Source organism: Colias philodice, chromosome 13, assembly GCF_061535455.1.
Source record: "Colias philodice isolate Cphi_HAF_F1 chromosome 13, ilColPhil1 Martin Lab GWU primary, whole genome shotgun sequence".
Classification (NCBI taxonomy): domain Eukaryota; kingdom Metazoa; phylum Arthropoda; class Insecta; order Lepidoptera; family Pieridae; genus Colias; species Colias philodice.
In genome coordinates, this window is record NC_143098.1 from 7,238,191 (window position 1) to 7,255,975 (window position 17,785).

At 34.3% G+C, this 17,785-nt stretch overlaps 1 protein-coding gene across 1 annotated transcript; it reads left to right on the plus strand.

Moving 5' to 3' along the window:
- The first annotated feature begins 1,938 nt into the window (after positions 1-1,938).
- On the plus strand, positions 1,939-16,846 carry Cap-D2 (CAP-D2 condensin subunit). The gene is made up of 21 exons (XM_089702498.1): positions 1,939-2,152; positions 2,234-2,347; positions 2,415-2,587; positions 2,694-2,866; positions 3,036-3,177; positions 3,266-3,361; positions 3,435-3,605; positions 3,700-3,861; positions 4,203-4,340; positions 5,796-6,155; positions 6,231-6,560; positions 7,321-7,521; positions 7,714-8,250; positions 8,454-8,633; positions 8,986-9,197; positions 10,330-10,500; positions 10,688-10,960; positions 11,143-11,407; positions 16,052-16,231; positions 16,531-16,633; positions 16,718-16,846. Exons 1-21 carry the CDS (start codon positions 2,035-2,037, stop codon positions 16,795-16,797), a joined length of 4,179 nt encoding a protein of 1,392 aa, XP_089558624.1. The 5' UTR covers positions 1,939-2,034; the 3' UTR covers positions 16,798-16,846.
- The last annotated feature ends 939 nt before the right edge of the window (positions 16,847-17,785 follow it).

Here is a 17,785-nt window from a genome sequence, read left to right on the forward strand (position 1 = left end):
GCTTCAACGTGTCATACCAGCAACCAGAAACATGCCATTCACATAATTACTGTAAGAGCGTTTTCACATTATCCGATCCGATATCGGATATCGGACGCCGATAGCCGATATCCGATATCGGATACAATTTGCCCTTTCACATTGTCCGATAAAATCGTTCCGATATCATCATGAGTGTTGCCAGAAATTTTTAGAGAAAACTAAACTAAATTGCCAGTTGATAAAAAAAGGTATAATAAAACTAAATCATATGTTATAAATCATAGTTGTTATAAGTACATTAAAAATAACTACGATAAAGAAAAACAACTTCAAAAAAGAAAAGTAAAATGTAAAAAAAGATTTGATATCACAAATTACTGCATATTATTTAGATGTGCTATTTACTAAATAGTTTTGATATCGGTCATTTGTATAACATAATATACTTTATATGTTAACATATTATAAATTAAATAAATTTATATCAATACCTACTACAACCTAGTATTAGTTAATAGTTTTAGTAATTCATTCCATTCCATTCCAGTTTTAGTAATACATATTAGTAAATACCTTTCAAAATCTATTAAATGTATTTTTAGCAAGACGTACCTAGTCATTTAGTCATTTTTTCACTACATACATTTATAAAAGTTCATGTAGTACCTATGATAAATTTATTAAGTGATACAATCTTTGTTCACATTTTCTTTTCTTTTTATTATTACACTGACATAATATCCTAAAATAATATTGTCACTCGTTCAAATATATTTGTAATATGATTGTTGTAATTTCCTGTAAGTAAAGATACATAAATTATTTTATTCTCATAAACAATTATTTTAGAATTAAGAGTTTTCAAACTTTGTATTCTTTGTTGTAAATTCAAAATAAAAATAAAATCGGTGTGAAATCTCCTCCTTTTTTTGAAGTCGGTTAAAAACAAAGCACTCAATGACAACAATACAATAAACAGCACAACCAACATCCGAGTAGGAGGAGGAGCGAGGCAGAATGAGATAAAATAAAGATGATAGACACCATTAGACACTAATGTTTTCGAAATATATTTTTACTTCAGTTCAGCCAATTGCCGTATATTTTAATACGGCAAATAAAAATACCTGCCGTATAAATCGTATTTTAAATGCCTATAAATACTTAAATGTGTGCTGTTTTAATAAAAAAAGGTTTCTTTTAATAGAAAGGGTTTTAGGTTAAAAGCAAAGAATTTTTTCAAAGATTGAGCGCCCTATAAGACTGAAAATACACAAACTAGTGGTTTTTTGCTGTTGGTATACTGCCTCTTCGAAAATTGAGTTGGCAACACTGAACATTATCGTCCGATAGCCACTGGGAATATCGGTGTCGGCTCCGATATCCGATATCGGACCGGACAATGTGAAAGACAGGCACATATTTCATACATTTTACTTCCCTCCGATATCGGATATCGGCAATCGGCTTCCGATATCCGATATCGGATCGGATAATGTGAAAACGCTCTAACAATAAATTAAAAAAGAAAATTACTTTTAAATAGAAGTATTTTATATTTTTGAAACTTTTTGCTCCAATTCCGCAAGAGCAGTTTAGACTTCATAATAAAACAATATAAAACCAATAATTAATGCACTCTCATGGTTTTAACATGAAACGTGCATGAAACGTATATATGTACATGTTAAATTCATCTACTCTGTTTAACACGGTTATCAATAATTATTATAATCTTTTATTTCTTCCCTTGTGACCTTCCCTTTCTAAATTCTAAATGACCTTCTTAACTTATTGGCTAAATTTAGGAAGGTGTAATATGGGCTTAACTATTACACATCTACCACAGACATCTACCACTATATACATTATCTATGACATAGTCTATGATTTTGACATCCAAAGACTATGTATTCTAAATTCAAATTTAAAAACAAACCGTTTGTACACAATACACTGAATTGTTTTGACTTGAGGTTTTAAGTGACGAGAATAAAATGCTTTCTTTATAATATTGCACCAAGAAAAGTGTGATTTATAAACATATCTAAAATGACTTCATTTGAATTTAATATCCCATTAAAAAAGGATGAATTATTAGAATGTCATGCCGGACAGTATCATGTTGAAGATGTAGTACAACCAAGATTACTTTTGTCCAAATTTCAAGGTAGAAACTCTAATTCAACTCTTTTATTATAAATATATTAGAAGAAAAATAAATTACGCTCTCTCATATATATTATTTCAGATGCTGCCCGTGCTTATAATTCTGATGGAGTTGATTATATACTTGAACACTTTGATACTTACTTTTCAATAATAGTGCATGGGACGAAACTTGAGTGGAATGTCATTAATAAAGGTAATAAAAACTTTTAAATATTCATTTATTCTTATTTAAAGGTGATAATAACAAATAATGATTTTAGGGTATGAACACATACTGCGAACTGTTAAAAGCTTATGTACTTTTTTGGAGCCTATTCTTCAAGAGAAAGAAATTGAAAGTGATGTCCGTACTAAATACTTGAATGTTGTTAAGATGACATTGTATTTATTTACACAAATAATGAAAACTAAAGATGCTAAATTAGCCGCTGATGTGAGTAACTTGGAAGATAAGTGGAATTTTGTCCTTGTTCAAACAATTACATAATGGTGAATATTTTCTAAATAATATTCTATTCTATAAATATATTTTCCTACAGAATTCCACAAAACTAACATTAGGGAAAAAAGGCAAAAAGACAACTGAAGAAGATGATTTATGTGGATGGACAGAATCTGATAAATTGAATGCTTTGATTTCCCTGCATCAACTATTGCAACAACCACTGTCACGTCTATGGGACCCACCATTAGCAGAGGATAACTTTGTTTCGTAAGTTTAAATGTACCTACTGTTGAAATAGTCTTAACATCTTTAAAAATATACATAATATGAAGCTTCTATAGTAAATTTTTTGCATATTTTATAAGAAAATTTTAGCGTTTTGTATTTTATGAAAAATATCTTTAAATTTCTTTTTAATACGTAATCAATGTTTTAGTATGGCAGTGGAACCTTGTTATGTGGCATTGGAGGATCAAATTATCAAAACAAAAACTGTCAGGGAAACTGTATTTCAAATTCTAGGAGTCTTGATTAAAAGATATAACCATGGAACCGCTTGCATTATTAAATTAGTACAGGTGATAAATTTTTTAATTCTTTTCCATAGATCTATAACTATTAACTAGTAAGATATCTGAATTTTATTTAATGTATTTTTAATTTTAGATTCTACAAATGGTTGAGCATTCAATATCACCAATGTGTGCAGGTGTTGTTCAGTTAACAAAAGATTTTAGTCTAGGAACTTTTGCCCCACAAATGGTATGTATTTACTGTGATAATTTTATAGTGTTTTTTAAATGCATTCTAAACTTTAATTTACACATTTGTATAGGTGCGTGAAATAGCTGAAGCTTTGGCTTCTTCTGAAGAAGAGAATAGTGCAGGCACTGAGCAGGGTGCGGCCAGGAACTGTGGAACATTTCTGTTAGAGCTCACCAAAGAGCTGCCTAAAGAAATGACAGGAGCTATGGCAACAATTCAACCCTACTTAGAAAGTGATGAGGTACAAAATAATTATTTATTATTGTGAAACTAATGCAACTAAAATTTTATTTTTCTAATTTGTCTTCATTTTTGTATCAATGTTATATTTTCAGTCATACACATTACGCATTAGTGTTCTTGGAATGATGTGTGAACTACTAAGTGTGGAATTGACTGGTGAAGGACTCAGTGATGAACAAAGGATTCAAAGAGATGACTTTCTTGATGACCTTTATGATCATATGCATGATCTATCTGCATATGTGCGCCATAAGGTAATTTATTATGTTACTAGCTTTCCGCCCGCGGCTTCGCCCGCGTTTTCAAAGAAAAACCCGTTCCCGTGGGATTTCCGGGATAAAACCTATCCTAAGTGTTAATCCAAGTTACCCTCTATATGTGTGCTTAATTTCATTATAATCGGTTCAGTAGTATTTGCGTGAAAGAGTAACAAACATCCATACATACAAACTTTCGCCTTTATAATAGTATTAGGAAGGATTAGGATAGGATTAAATATTATATTATTATAGAGTTAAAAAGTTGGATATAATAATTAACTTATTTCACCAATATTAGATTGATATAGTTATTCTTGTAATATGTTACTAATTAGGTTCTTCAATTCTGGAGTCGTTTGCAAAAACAAGGCTGTGTTCCTGTGGCACGTGTGCACACTGTTTTGGAGAGAGCTATCGGTAGACTGCGTGATAAAGCTGCTCTAGTAAGAAAAGCTGCCATACAGCTTCTTAAGGTACCCACACATTTTATTAATAAACTGCTCATTGGCTCTGTCTAGGTAGAATTTCAATTTGTTAAGTTTTTTTTTATTTTTTGCCTTATCCAAGTCCCATCTATCACATATCTATCCAATCAAAGAATCACTAAAATCTTGTTATAGAAAGATATGTTGTAATTAATACTAAGGGGTTTGAAACTTTTTGTATGGACGCTGGCATATCGACCCGCCGCCATTTTGATTTTTTTTCAAAATCGCGGCGCACGATTAAAGTGGTATGTATGGATAGAGGACACATAGACGAACAAAAAATGTCTCTTAATATAGTACCCTAAAGCGTCACATTACCGAGATATTTGGAGGTAAATATTCACTTATGAGTACAACGACAAACACTAAAAATTGACTTATTACGTGTCTTTATGCATAATATTATCTCCAAATAATCACTCCCAGGTAGACTATTATTATTAAAAGAAGAAAGTAGGTATTCATTACATTACTTACATAAAAAAATATATGTAAGTAATATATCTAGTTACAAAGCGTGTTTTTATGTAATGAATGTACCTACTTTCTTCCAATAAACTGTTAATAATAATAATCTACCTGGAAGTGATTATTTGGAAATAATATTATGCATATAGACACGTAATAAGTCAATTTTTAGTGTTTGTCGTTGTACTCATAAGTGAATATTTACCTCCAAATATCTCGGTAATGTGACGCTTTAGGGTACTATACTCTGTCCATTATATTATTTGCTTTTTGACAGCTTCACGCCTATGAAGGATTGTATTGTCTATGTTAAAATGTCATACAAATAATTATCGTTCTTCATGGACAGGTCCCGCCCACTTAGTGATGTCTACACAGAATTATTCAATGATGGGTCGATAGATAGATATATAATCGATAGAAATACTCTGTAAAATATATCCGATGCAGAAAAACTCTTCTATTATGTTATATAATTTAAACGTAAAGACAACCAAATTGTAAGATAGAAACCAATAAATAATAAAATATTAGTTTAGTTTAGTTTTAACCATGGTTTTAACATACAATGCATAGATATGTGGTCTTATTATTACATATCTTATTAGTACGTTTACGTTGTAATTATTATTTACGTACCTGATTCGATTTATGATAATATTTTTAATTTATAATTGAAATGGTGGAACAATCGATAATCTTTTGAACATCACTTCTGGTATCACCCGTCGAGCTGTCAAAAAGCAATTCTTATAGTGGACAGACTATATGTTATGAGACATTTTTTGTTCGTCTATGTGTCCTCTATCCATACATACCACTTTAATCGTGCGCCGCGATTTTGAAAAAAAATCAAAATGGCGGCGGGTTGATATGCCAGAAAGTTTCAATGCCCTTTATTTTATGTAATATAATATATTGTTAATATTAATTTATTTATGTAGGCTATTAGATATGATTTTCTGATTTTAGATATTCTTGGAGTACAATCCATTTTCTGGTGATCTCAAAGTATTAGAAGAGCAATTAGAAAAAGAATTAAAGATAGTAGAAGATATTCAAAAGAAATTAAATCCTGGTCCTGATCCTGAGCTTGTAAGGAAATGGGAAAAAATTGAAAAAGATGTATTTAAAACAATAAAAGAGAAAATGGACACTCTTACTCAAGATGAACCAGAACTGTCACAGGCCACTGTTGAAAACTTATATGAGTCAATAAGGCAAAGTTTAAAAGATAAAAATTATTATAAGGCTTTCTTGATCGTCAAACACACTGAACGGCTGTATCCTAACGCAAAGATGTTAAGATGTGATATGCCCAAAAGTGATCAGGTAGGTTATATTGTTTATATGATTTTTTTTAAATTAAGAATGTTATTATTACATAATGTCTTCTTTTTTTCACAGATTGAATACTTTGTAGCATTGTTAAGAAATATATTTGTAATACCAGATCGCAGACAATCCATGTCTCTAACACAACCATGTGTGAATGAAGCAGCATTACTCAAACAATTAGAAGAAAAAGAGGCTTTAGTTGCTTTCCTTCAAGAGTCAGTTCACTTCAGTAGATTAATGTCTCAAGCAGTGCCTTTGATCAATTCTTTGTTGATGTCAAAACAAGCCGGTGATGTCAGTGAAGCGATAGATTTCTTTACGGCGGCTCATCATTTTAAAATAGAATCTGCTCAAATTGGCGTGGCCAATATGCTAATGCTTGTTTGGTCACCCGATCAAGTGAGTAATTCCTTTAATTTTTTAAATTTGATTTCATGCCAACTTAATTTAAGACATATTGTTCAAATATTTCTAATCAATTTCGCAGTTTCAAGTCTACGTAACAGTTTAAATAATGCAAAAAAATCCATCACAATCAGTCTTGCCGCTTATTCATTTAGTATTAATTTTGTAGTTTAAATTTGTGAACTATCTCGATCATTGATAAACAATATACAACTAGACTCACATTCACGCATCAGAATTGTCCCTAGCAAACTCTACGTTATCTAATGAGCAATGCAAAAACTTCGATCATTACTGCCACAAAATGAATATCAACAACGCTGCACAATTTTTGTCGATGTACTTAAGAATCTACCAATATTTCTTCTACATTAAAAAGCGCAAAACGTTTTCCACGCATTTAACATTATCCAATTTCAATAATTTTTGGAAATGTTCTTTGTATGATCAAAAGCAAACCGTTAAGATTTTTTTAAATATTACTTAATATAAAGGTACTTATAACATTCTTTAAAGGGTACGTTTTCCTCTTTTTTGTATATCATGTCCAAAAAAAAAATAATAATAATTTTTTCCACTTTATCATTGTTATAATTAATGTAAAACTACGGTCACACCTTTTTATCGGCGTATTGTTTTGTTAAAGTCAATTATAAAATTGTAATACAAATAGCTGTAAGGATTAAGGAATATATTATGTATGTAAAAATAAAATAAAATAAAAGTTAGTGGTTTATACTACTTATATTACCAGGACAAACGCGAAGCAGTGGAACGCGCGTACCGCAACATGTACCTAGAGTGCGAGTCCAAGCCGGAGCGTGGCCGCGCGTACACGATCGCGCAGAGCCTCACGTCGCTCGCGGCGCACGTGGACCGCGGCAGTGCACTCGCGTTGGAGCACCTTGTGGACAAGTGGGTGGCCAAGGGGGATATCACGCCTGCTATTATACAGGTACGGTGAAAATAAGTATTTTCTTGTGGTTAATTTTATATTGAATGTTGGAAGTTCAAGTTTTTAAACGCGATTAAATTATTATATTATTTATTCGTATGATAAGAAATGTTTTATATCTTGTTCTATTCATGTAAATTGTAAATACATATGTATACGAATTTTAATAAAATCGTGAAATTACTATTTTAGATATTCTGGGAAATGTTTTTGAAGAAGATTAATGGAACCACGGACATGGAGAGCTATGCTGCATTATCGTTCCTGGTTATGATAGCAAAAGCTAAACCCTCAGTGGCTCTTGCAAATTTAGAAGTCATTCAAACATATGGCCTGACTGGCGATTACAATTCAAGAAATTTGAGCGCTCAGCTATTGATGGCGCTCTCCAAGAAAGGGCAAAGATATCCTCCTGATCATGCCATATTCACAACATTGTTTGATAGCCTGATGGAAACATATATGAAATTTAATAAATTTGTATCATTCGCCGGCAATTCTATAGACTTCATTTATGCAGTCTGTGATGTTCCCGATGTGGTGTGTGTAAAGATTTTGGCCGAAATGTATAAAAAGCTAGAAGAGAATATGGAAAAGGATGGTGAAGAGGAATCAAGTATGCCCACAGAACTGTTAACGAGATTCGTATTTGTGCTCGGACATGTGGCACTGCAACAACTCATCTATCTGGATATCAACGTCTATAGTGAATTGCGCAGGCGCAACCAGGTATGTAATATATTTCAGAGAAGTTATGTACAAATAAATTCATTAAGTATAATTTCAAGTAATTCCTAACACATTTAATAATATGTTATATTTTAGATATGGTTTATAAACAGTGAATAATATGAAATCGCAGAGTCAGTATTTCTTCTTCCTTATCTTATTGAGCAATGATAAATCTCAAGATACATTTAATTAAAATATAGGTGCGGGAAGAAAGAAAAGCGGAAGAGAAGAAAAAGAAGAAGATGGGTGCGTTCGCGACACCCCTGCGTCGTGGGCGTGCGGACGAGCTGCGGCGACAGACGCTCATGAACGTGAGCAACGCGAGCGCGTCCTCGCGCGGACAGCGGGCGGCCAGTGTCACTTCCAGTAAACAGACCTCGGTGAGCGGTTTAACTCTTTTACTTCTAGAAAAATTATTTACTGCTTTGCTAATAAATCACCTTCTAACGAACGAATTTCACTGTGTTCCACTAAATGTTTTCACATTATAATATTATATAATATTACGTTTGGAATATACGTAAATACGAGAGTGTTATTTTAAAAGTTTAAACACTATCTTTAGGAGAAAAATAATCCTTAAGTGTTCTTGGTTGTCTCCTAATAATATGTTTTAATCGTTTACTAAACATAAAAACATTAAGCTGTGAATTGGGAACCATCATTGATTTTGGAAATGTTGGTGAAACAATGAAACAATATTAATATTTAACGTACATTCTGTCAACCCAGGCGAACACTACAATGACGGAGGACGAAGCTGGCTTGGAAGGCGCAGTAGCGGATGACGCGGACGCGGAGTACGTGCGCGGCGTGTGCGAGCGCGACGTGGCGGGGCCGGGCACGGCGCTGGCCCGCTACGTGCCGCTGCTGCGCCACCTGCTGGCCAGCGCGCCGCGCTGCCCGCCCGCGCTGCAGGCGGCCGCCGCGCTCGCGCTCACCAGGCCAGTGCTAAACATTGTGCTCATATCGCTACATAGTACGTGCGCGGCGTGTGCGAGCGCGACGTGGCGGGGCCGGGCACGGCGCTGGCCCGCTACGTGCCGCTGCTGCGCCACCTGCTGGCCAGCGCGCCGCGCTGCCCGCCCGCGCTGCAGGCGGCCGCCGCGCTCGCGCTCACCAGGCCAGTGCTAAACATTGTGCTCATATCGCTACATAGTACGTGCGCGGCGTGTGCGAGCGCGACGTGGCGGGGCCGGGCACGGCGCTGGCCCGCTACGTGCCGCTGCTGCGCCACCTGCTGGCCAGCGCGCCGCGCTGCCCGCCCGCGCTGCAGGCGGCCGCCGCGCTCGCGCTCACCAGGCCAGTGCTAAACATTGTGCTCATATCGCTACATAGTACGTGCGCGGCGTGTGCGAGCGCGACGTGGCGGGGCCGGGCACGGCGCTGGCCCGCTACGTGCCGCTGCTGCGCCACCTGCTGGCCAGCGCGCCGCGCTGCCCGCCCGCGCTGCAGGCGGCCGCCGCGCTCGCGCTCACCAGGCCAGTGCTAAACATTGTGCTCATATCGCTACATACTACTATATATAAAGCCGTCGCTTAGTCGCTTCAGTCACTTAAGTTGCTTCCCGCTGCCTAACCGTAGGTTAACGTATTCTGGATTTCGCTACGATATAGAGTGATGGTCTATATTACAATCAAAGACCGAAAATGCTTATTGAGCGAAAAAAATAGGTCATAACTCCCCGTCCGATTAGAGCCCTTCCGGCCTCCTCCACTCAAGCGACAGCCCAAGCTGAGGTTCGAGATCCCCGTGGCGGGGGGACGCCCTTGTGCATGTCGCTACCAGGGTGAACCTTCAGTTCACCCCCGCGTCCGCGTTAAAATGTAGAAGCCCTTCTGGCTAACATTGAGAAACACCACACAAAAAACAAAAAAAAAAGTCATAACTCGTCATAGTCACAGTACCCACATAACACCATGTGAATAATCTCTAATGAAAACAAAAATTTGTGACAATCATAGGAAGACCACATAATGAAATTCGTGTCCTGGTCGACATGCCATTCGACCACGACGAGAATTTACTACCAATATAAACTTTGCAATCATGTTAAAATTATAAAATATTATACAGGTTCATGTTGGTGTCGAGTTCTGTATGTGAGGATGGTTTACAACTAATGGTCACTGTGTTGAAGAGATCCAAAAACGTCTCAATGAGAACAAATTTAACGATTGCTTTTGCTGATCTCACGCTGCGTTTCCCAAATCTCACCCAGCCATGGACACATCATATCTATCACATGTAAGTAGTTAATAAATTAATTTTTATCAATATTCATAATTCATACAAGTTTGCTGTAACAAATGATTTGCCGTGTAAAATATTTTAAACCTAATATTTATTGTATGAAAAAGAATACAAAATTATTTTTAAGTTATTGTGTCATACTTTCTTCATTGATAAAATAAATGTTTACCCATTGTTTCAGTTTAAGCGATGAAGAATTAGAAGTTCGTCAGTGCGCTGTTAAAATGTTGTCCTTTTTGGTTTTACACGAAATGGTGCGAGTTAAAGGACAGATAGCAGATATGGCTCTATGTTGCGCGGATAAAGACCCGAATGTTGCGTCCATGACTAAATTATTCTTTAAACAATTGTCACAGAAAGGAAACGCATTGTATAACGTAATGCCCGATATTATATCGCGATTGAGCGACCCAGAACTTAATGTACCTGAGGAACAATATAGAATTATTATGAAGTAAGTAATTTATAATATTTGCTAGAATGTTATCAAAATTTCTATTAAAATGCATATCTTTCTATTGAACTCATTATACAAACATTTTTTTTTTTATAATTAATAGAACCTTATATTATTTCTATGTTATATTGTCATTTGGATTCATTGAAATTTTAAAACATTTTAATAAAATTTTCTAGGTATATAACATCTCTGATACAAAAAGATAGGCAAATGGAAGCACTTGTTGAAAAATTATGCCAAAGATTTAAATTATCTACAGAAGAAAGACAATGGCGGGATCTTGCGTATTGCCTCTCACTGTTCACGTATAACGAACGGTCTCTCAAGAAACTTATAGAAAATCTAGACTGCTATAAGGATAAACTGCACTGTAAAGGAGTAATGGAATCGTTTACTACACTCATGAATAATACCTCAAAAATGGCTAAGAATGAGATAAAGGTAAAAAGCTAAACTAATATTAATATAATCGCAGATTTGATCAGTAATAATAATCATGCAACGTTAATTTATTTATTAAATATTTTTTTTAATCATTGTCATGTTGTAAATAGCTGCACACACATTTAGAAAACTCTGCCCAATACATGTGTAGGCAGAGTTTTGTTTTGGACAATTTTTCAGCGTGATTTAAGTTATTTATTGTATGTCAATGCTGTCAAATAAACTATTTATATCAAATTATCTACTATATGAGTATGGCCGCCAAAAATTGTACATTCAAGAAAAAAAAATGTCCTTGTCATTTTATATAGCACCAGATTTTTTTATATAGTAATTATGGTAGTTTTTAAATAGTTTCAGCTTCACTATGTATATATATTATCATTATATTAATAATTTAAATTAATTTTGAGTGCCTTTAACAAGCTCAATATTTTTTTTTTGAAATGCTTATTTTCCTTTCCATACTAAAATCATGTGTCCCACTTAGTCATCTCACACTTTGAAGTCACAAAATTATGCAAAAATCTATTGATACCTGTAAAATTTTGGTATTTCTAAATTATTCTGTAAACTTGTGGATAGTTTTAACAAGTTCTAATAAAAAAAAAATGTGTGCGTGTACTAGAGTACACACGTAAGAAGTGAAACTTCTTTATGACCTTATTTTTCAAAAAATAATTTACTATCTACAGTAATATTATAAAGAGGAAAACTTTGTTTGTTTGTTTGTTTGATTGATTGTAATGAATAGGCTCATAAACTACTGGACCGATTTTAAAAATTCTTTCACCATTCGAAAGCTACATTATCCACGAGTAATATAGGCTATATATTATCACGCTAAGACCAACAGGAGCATAGCCACGCGGGTGAAACCGCGCGGCACAGCTTGTATACAATATTACAGAAATACGTTAGTCTAACACGCTCGTCGTTTCGCTCCTTGCTACCTATTTAAATATTTACACCAGCCGCTGCTGCAACTCGCTCGCTTCGCTCGCTCGGCTCGTGCGGTAGTTCAAAAATCAAAAGTTAACCTAAGATGCTCGTCGCTTTGCTCCTCGCTACCTATTTAAATATTTACACCGGCCGCTACTGCAACTCGCTCGCTTCGCTCGCTCGGCTCGTGCGGTAGTTCAAAAGTTAACCTAAGATGCTCGTCGCTTCGCTCCTCGCTACCTATTTGAATATTTACGCCGGCCACTGCCGCGACTCGCTCGCTTCGCTCGCTCAGCTCGTGCGGTAGTTCAAAAGACCAAGGGAGACGCCAAAAAATTCGAGTTATATAGAGTTTTCAACTTATAAAGGATTTCGACTTAGGCGGATTTTGATTGGACATAAAGAGTTTGAGGTTTATTCTTATAAATATTGAATTCACAAAATCATAATTGAACACCAATCAAGCAAACACGTGTTAACGTGAGTCATAGATTTATTATCGTATACTCCTAAAATGTTTTCTAAGAAACAATACTGTACTTACATTGTCGGCAAGTTCTTAAAGGCGGTAACTTATTTTTGTTCGAACAATAGAGGTAATAAATATAAATTCCTAATGTCGAAATCTCGAAACAGTCAGAAATTAATGACGCACATAGTATACAGGGTGTCCCAAAACTCAACGTCAAGCCAAAACAGGGCGATAGGATTGATTGTAACCATCATGAGAAAAATCTGAAAAAAAATCTATTCCATGCAGTTTGAAAAATATGGGCATTTAAGAAAAACCTAAAAATTTGGTCAACCTGTAACTATTTTTCGGTTATTTTGGTTAATTTTTATTATTTTTGTTCATTTAAACTTTGGAACCGTAACCCTAAATAACATTTCTAGAACCACAGTCAAAAATAATGACACAATTGCCCCAAGTTTCCTTGAATTGAAGACTATTTGTTAAACTATGAATTTAAAATTTTCAAAATTTGTCGACTTTGACGGCCCCTCCTTTAAAAAAAATGTACTAGAGTATCTTGGCAAGTGCCATTAAAAGTTGGCGCATTTAATCAGGATTGTAAAAAAGTACAATACTTGTTAGTTTCATACTAAAAAAAATGAATGAAAAAATAAAAACCTCAAGTAACCCGATTTTTGCTAACCCATTTTATTCAGTTAAAATGTTTTTTATTCGCACAAACTCTTGGTAGGTTCTTAGTTTTACGGCAAAATGATAAGAGAGATGGATAGTGGACATGTTTGCCATGAGTGAGCGAGACAGATAGTGACGCCACTTTTACCAAAGTCAACAAAAGTAAGTAAAATTAAAAAAATAATTAAAAATCTTGACCTAGTTTACTTTAGGTTTATTGAAATAAAAGTCAGATAGGGAAATAACATTTTTTATTACAATAAATGTTCAAATTGTTTACCATCAGCCTCAATACACGCCCTACATCTTCTTAAAAAAGATTTACTTATTAGCCGGGCATATCCTCGAGAGTTGGTGTCCTCAGCAGCTTGAGAAATTCGTTCACGCAGCTCGGCTACTCGCTCAATGGGCTTTGAATAAACTTTTTCTTGGAGAACGCCCCAATAAAAAAATCCAGGGGATTTAAATCTGGGGAACGGGCTGGCCACGAGATAGTGCCTGAACGTCCAATCCACCTTCCCGGATATTCCTGGTCAAGGAAATCTCTTACTTGCACTAAACACGATCGGAACGAAACGGCGTCACTATCTGTCTCGCTCACTCATGGCAAACATGTCCACTATCCATCTCTCTCATCATTTTGCCGTAAAACTAAGAACCTACAAAGAGTTTGTGCGAATGAAAAACATTTTAACTAAATAAAATGGGTTAGCAAAAATCGGGTTACTTGAGGTTTTTATTTTTTCATTCATTTTTTTTAGTATGAAACTAACAAGTATTGTACTATTTTACAATCCTGATTAAATGCGCCAACTTTTAATGGCACTTGCCAAGATACTCTAGTACATTTTTTTTAAAGGAGGGGCCGTCAAAGTCGACAAATTTTGAAAATTTTAAATTCATAGTTTAACAAATAGTCTTCAATTCAAGGAAACTTGGGGCAATTGTGTCATTATTTTTGACTGTGGTTCTAGAAATGTTATTTAGGGTTACGGTTCCAAAGTTTAAATGAACAAAAATAATAAAAATTAACCAAAATAACCGAAAAATAGTTACAGGTTGACCAAATTTTTAGGTTTTTCTTAAATGCCCATATTTTTCAAACTGCATGGAATAGATTTTTTTTCAGATTTTTCTCATGATGGTTACAATCAATCCTATCGCCCTGTTTTGGCTTGACGTTGAGTTTTGGGACACCCTGTATATACATATTATGACAGAGGTTAAGCTTAAATAACTTGAAAAATAAATAACATGATCTCGCCCACGTGTTGGTGTTTTAAAAAATTCAATCAAAAACTGAGGTTAACTTTAAATACAATTTTAGAAAAATAAATACCACAATCAACATTCAAGTATTAGAAAAAATTGATACCATAATTCCACCCACGTGTTAGTGTATTGAAAAATACAATCAAAAAGTGAGGTTAATCATAAATAACTTAGAAAAATAAATACCATTATTACACCTAAGTATTAGAAAAATAGATGTAATTACTTATTTACTTTTTTTAGAAATTCACTGGAATTAGAATTAAAACAAACCCTTTGATTTTGCTGATCACTTTAATATAACATGTATAATGTATATAGTCACGAGTACGGCGTAACGCAAAAATGTCACGAGTACGGCGTAACGCAAAAATGTCACGCGCGCGGCGTAACGCAAAAATGTTACACAAAATTTTTGTCCACCCCCGATAAAGAAGTTTCACTTCAATAACATAAAAGAAATTAATATAAAACTCACTTAAAACTATGTCTCACTTTTTTTCACGAATGATACTTCACGCACGGTTACCATAAAATAACACCCTAAATAACTAGATATCCAAGCCACAAAAATATTTTTAAGTAGGGGCAACACCGATTTACATGTTGGCCTACCTTTAGAAAAAAAAAATCGCCATTTTGTTACTGTAAAAGTTGATCGAAAGGTAGTCGGCATTTTTGTCCCAGAACATTTTAATAATTTTGAGTGAGAATTATGCAAGGTAAGAATACAAATTTACTATATTATTTAAATTATGTGTGTAGCTTTATTACTACAATACTTTGGCGAATAAAGGCTTTTTAGGTTATGTCCAACCATATTTTTATTCACGAATGATACCATGTGTTACTATTGTGTTACGTAACATCCGTGAGCGGCTCTAGCTAAAAACTATCATGTTTCGGAAGTTAGTAACTTTTTTACTATAATAATTCGTATTCGTAATTAATATCATAAGTTGTGAATGATTCTTGCATTTGTAAGTATTATAGAAATACAAAATTTGAGAAATAAAACTTTTTTTTGTTTTATTGAGTTTTAAAGTAATTTAATCAAATAATTTAATTAACAATATAAAACAGAAATGTAAAAAAAATCTCCTGCATTATTAGTTGTAATGTACACTAGGCTTAACAAAATCACGTATGTTACTATCAGTCACGTATGTTACGGTGTGTTACGATTTCACGACTGTTATTGTACAATATTTGGCGGCCATACTCATATAACGTATATTTCTTAAACAAATCTATACTTAAAAAATCCCGTATTTTTACAGACGCTAGTAACAGAACTGGGCGACAAGATAGAAGAGTGTTTCGCGGTCCGTGAGAACGAAGACGGTGAAACGGAACAAACTAATTGTGACGAAGTTGAAAGAGAAGATGTTCCCAAAGCGACGCTGAGGCGGAAAGCTGCACCAAGGCGGCAAAGAGTGCGCTCGGAGAGCCCTGATGAGGTCAGCGCTTGTTTATCTCCTTTTAATTAATAAAAAAATATTGGAAATCCAGTTTCTAACATTAGCATAATATCTTGGTGACATTTTTTATGTTTTTTGATTTCTAGATTAATTTAACCCATTGAGCCCCAAGCGGCCCGATCGGTCCCAGACAATAGATTTTCTATTGTGTCTGTGACAGTGGTTCCTATGCCTGAGTTATTAAAGTCGATCTTGTATGCCTATATTCTAAGAAATAATCAAATAAAGTTGCAAATAACTTCAACATTGGCTTAATTGTTTGAATTATTTGTTTTTAGAATGAACCTCCAAACAAAGAAAATATGTCCCAGTCTGTAAGGAAATCTAAAAGGAAAGTAACTCAGAGAACAAGAACAGCTACTAATGAGTCAGATGAATCAGGTAAAGATACATTATTTATGCTTGTATACTTTTTATTATGTATCGTTTATGAAAATATAAATTTATATTTTATTTATTTTTCAGATGATGAAGATTTTCAAAAGAAAGATGAAGAAGTTTTCAAAAAACCCGCCACTAGAAAAGGGTCTAGGAGAAAAAATTAACACATAATTTATTTTAAGCATTTTAAATATTATAAGAAATATTTCAACCATATTCTTTTGGTTTTATTTGATAAATTTCAACCCTACACATAAGAAACATTTTCTTTCCATCTTAAAAATTACATTTTGGAAATGTGCAGCATGTATTTTGGGTAGTATAGTAATGCATTCTTTTTTTTGCAATTAATTATGTATTAGTCGGGAGAAATTCACAAAATTATAGAAACGGGCATGGAATTATACCTCCTTCTCTGCCGAAATCAGAATCATAGGCTGTTTTCCAATTACAGAGCATAATGCGGCGACTCAGTGCCGCACAATGCTGAATTATGCTGATGCTTAATTGGAACATGAAACGCACCAGCAGGTTGCGCTAAGTTTAGTGTTGAAAAAAAAATATTCTTAGAGTTAGCAATTACCTCATTAATGTGTAAATAAAGTGGTATACATAATAATTGGTTGAAAAATATTTACGGTTATTTATTTCATTAACATTTTTTTCAATGTTTGTACCTTCATCCATACTTATATTTATTTTTTTAACACAATTTGAATTAACTTTGATTATTTCGAAAAAAACTACAATGAAACGAAAGCTTTAAAATTTTTTCCAACATTTAATAATTACCTATTACTAACGATAAATCGATTGCACGCATCAATTCACGCGCATTACTTTTTCTAGTGCTCGATTGTGCCTTAGATTGTGCGAAGCGTTGCTGTAGTTGGAACATTCAACGTTAAGCATTATGCCGCATAATGCGCTCTAGTGGTGTAATTGGAAAACGGGGGTTATCTATTTAAAATACTATTTGGCTTGGTGGGCTGTGATCTAGACTGCCCACCATACACTAAAGTGCAGTAACAGCAAAATCACGATTTCGAGTAAAACGCATTTAAAGTTAAGAATTGATTTTAAAAAATCAACAGAATGATAAGCAAAAAAATTTGAATGCAGAAAGGTTGTAAAGGCATAGGTTCACACGTT

Excerpts from the sequence above, each read along its gene's own strand:
- Cap-D2 (XM_089702498.1), top strand. The coding sequence starts at position 2,035 with ATGACTTCATTTGAATTTAATATCCCATTAAAAAAGGATGAATTATTA. Across the intron at positions 3,178-3,265 it reads GCATTATTAAATTAGTACAG|ATTCTACAAATGGTTGAGCA; the intron begins GTGATAAATTTT and ends TTTTAATTTTAG. Across the intron at positions 8,251-8,453 it reads AATTGCGCAGGCGCAACCAG|GTGCGGGAAGAAAGAAAAGC; the intron begins GTATGTAATATA and ends ATTAAAATATAG.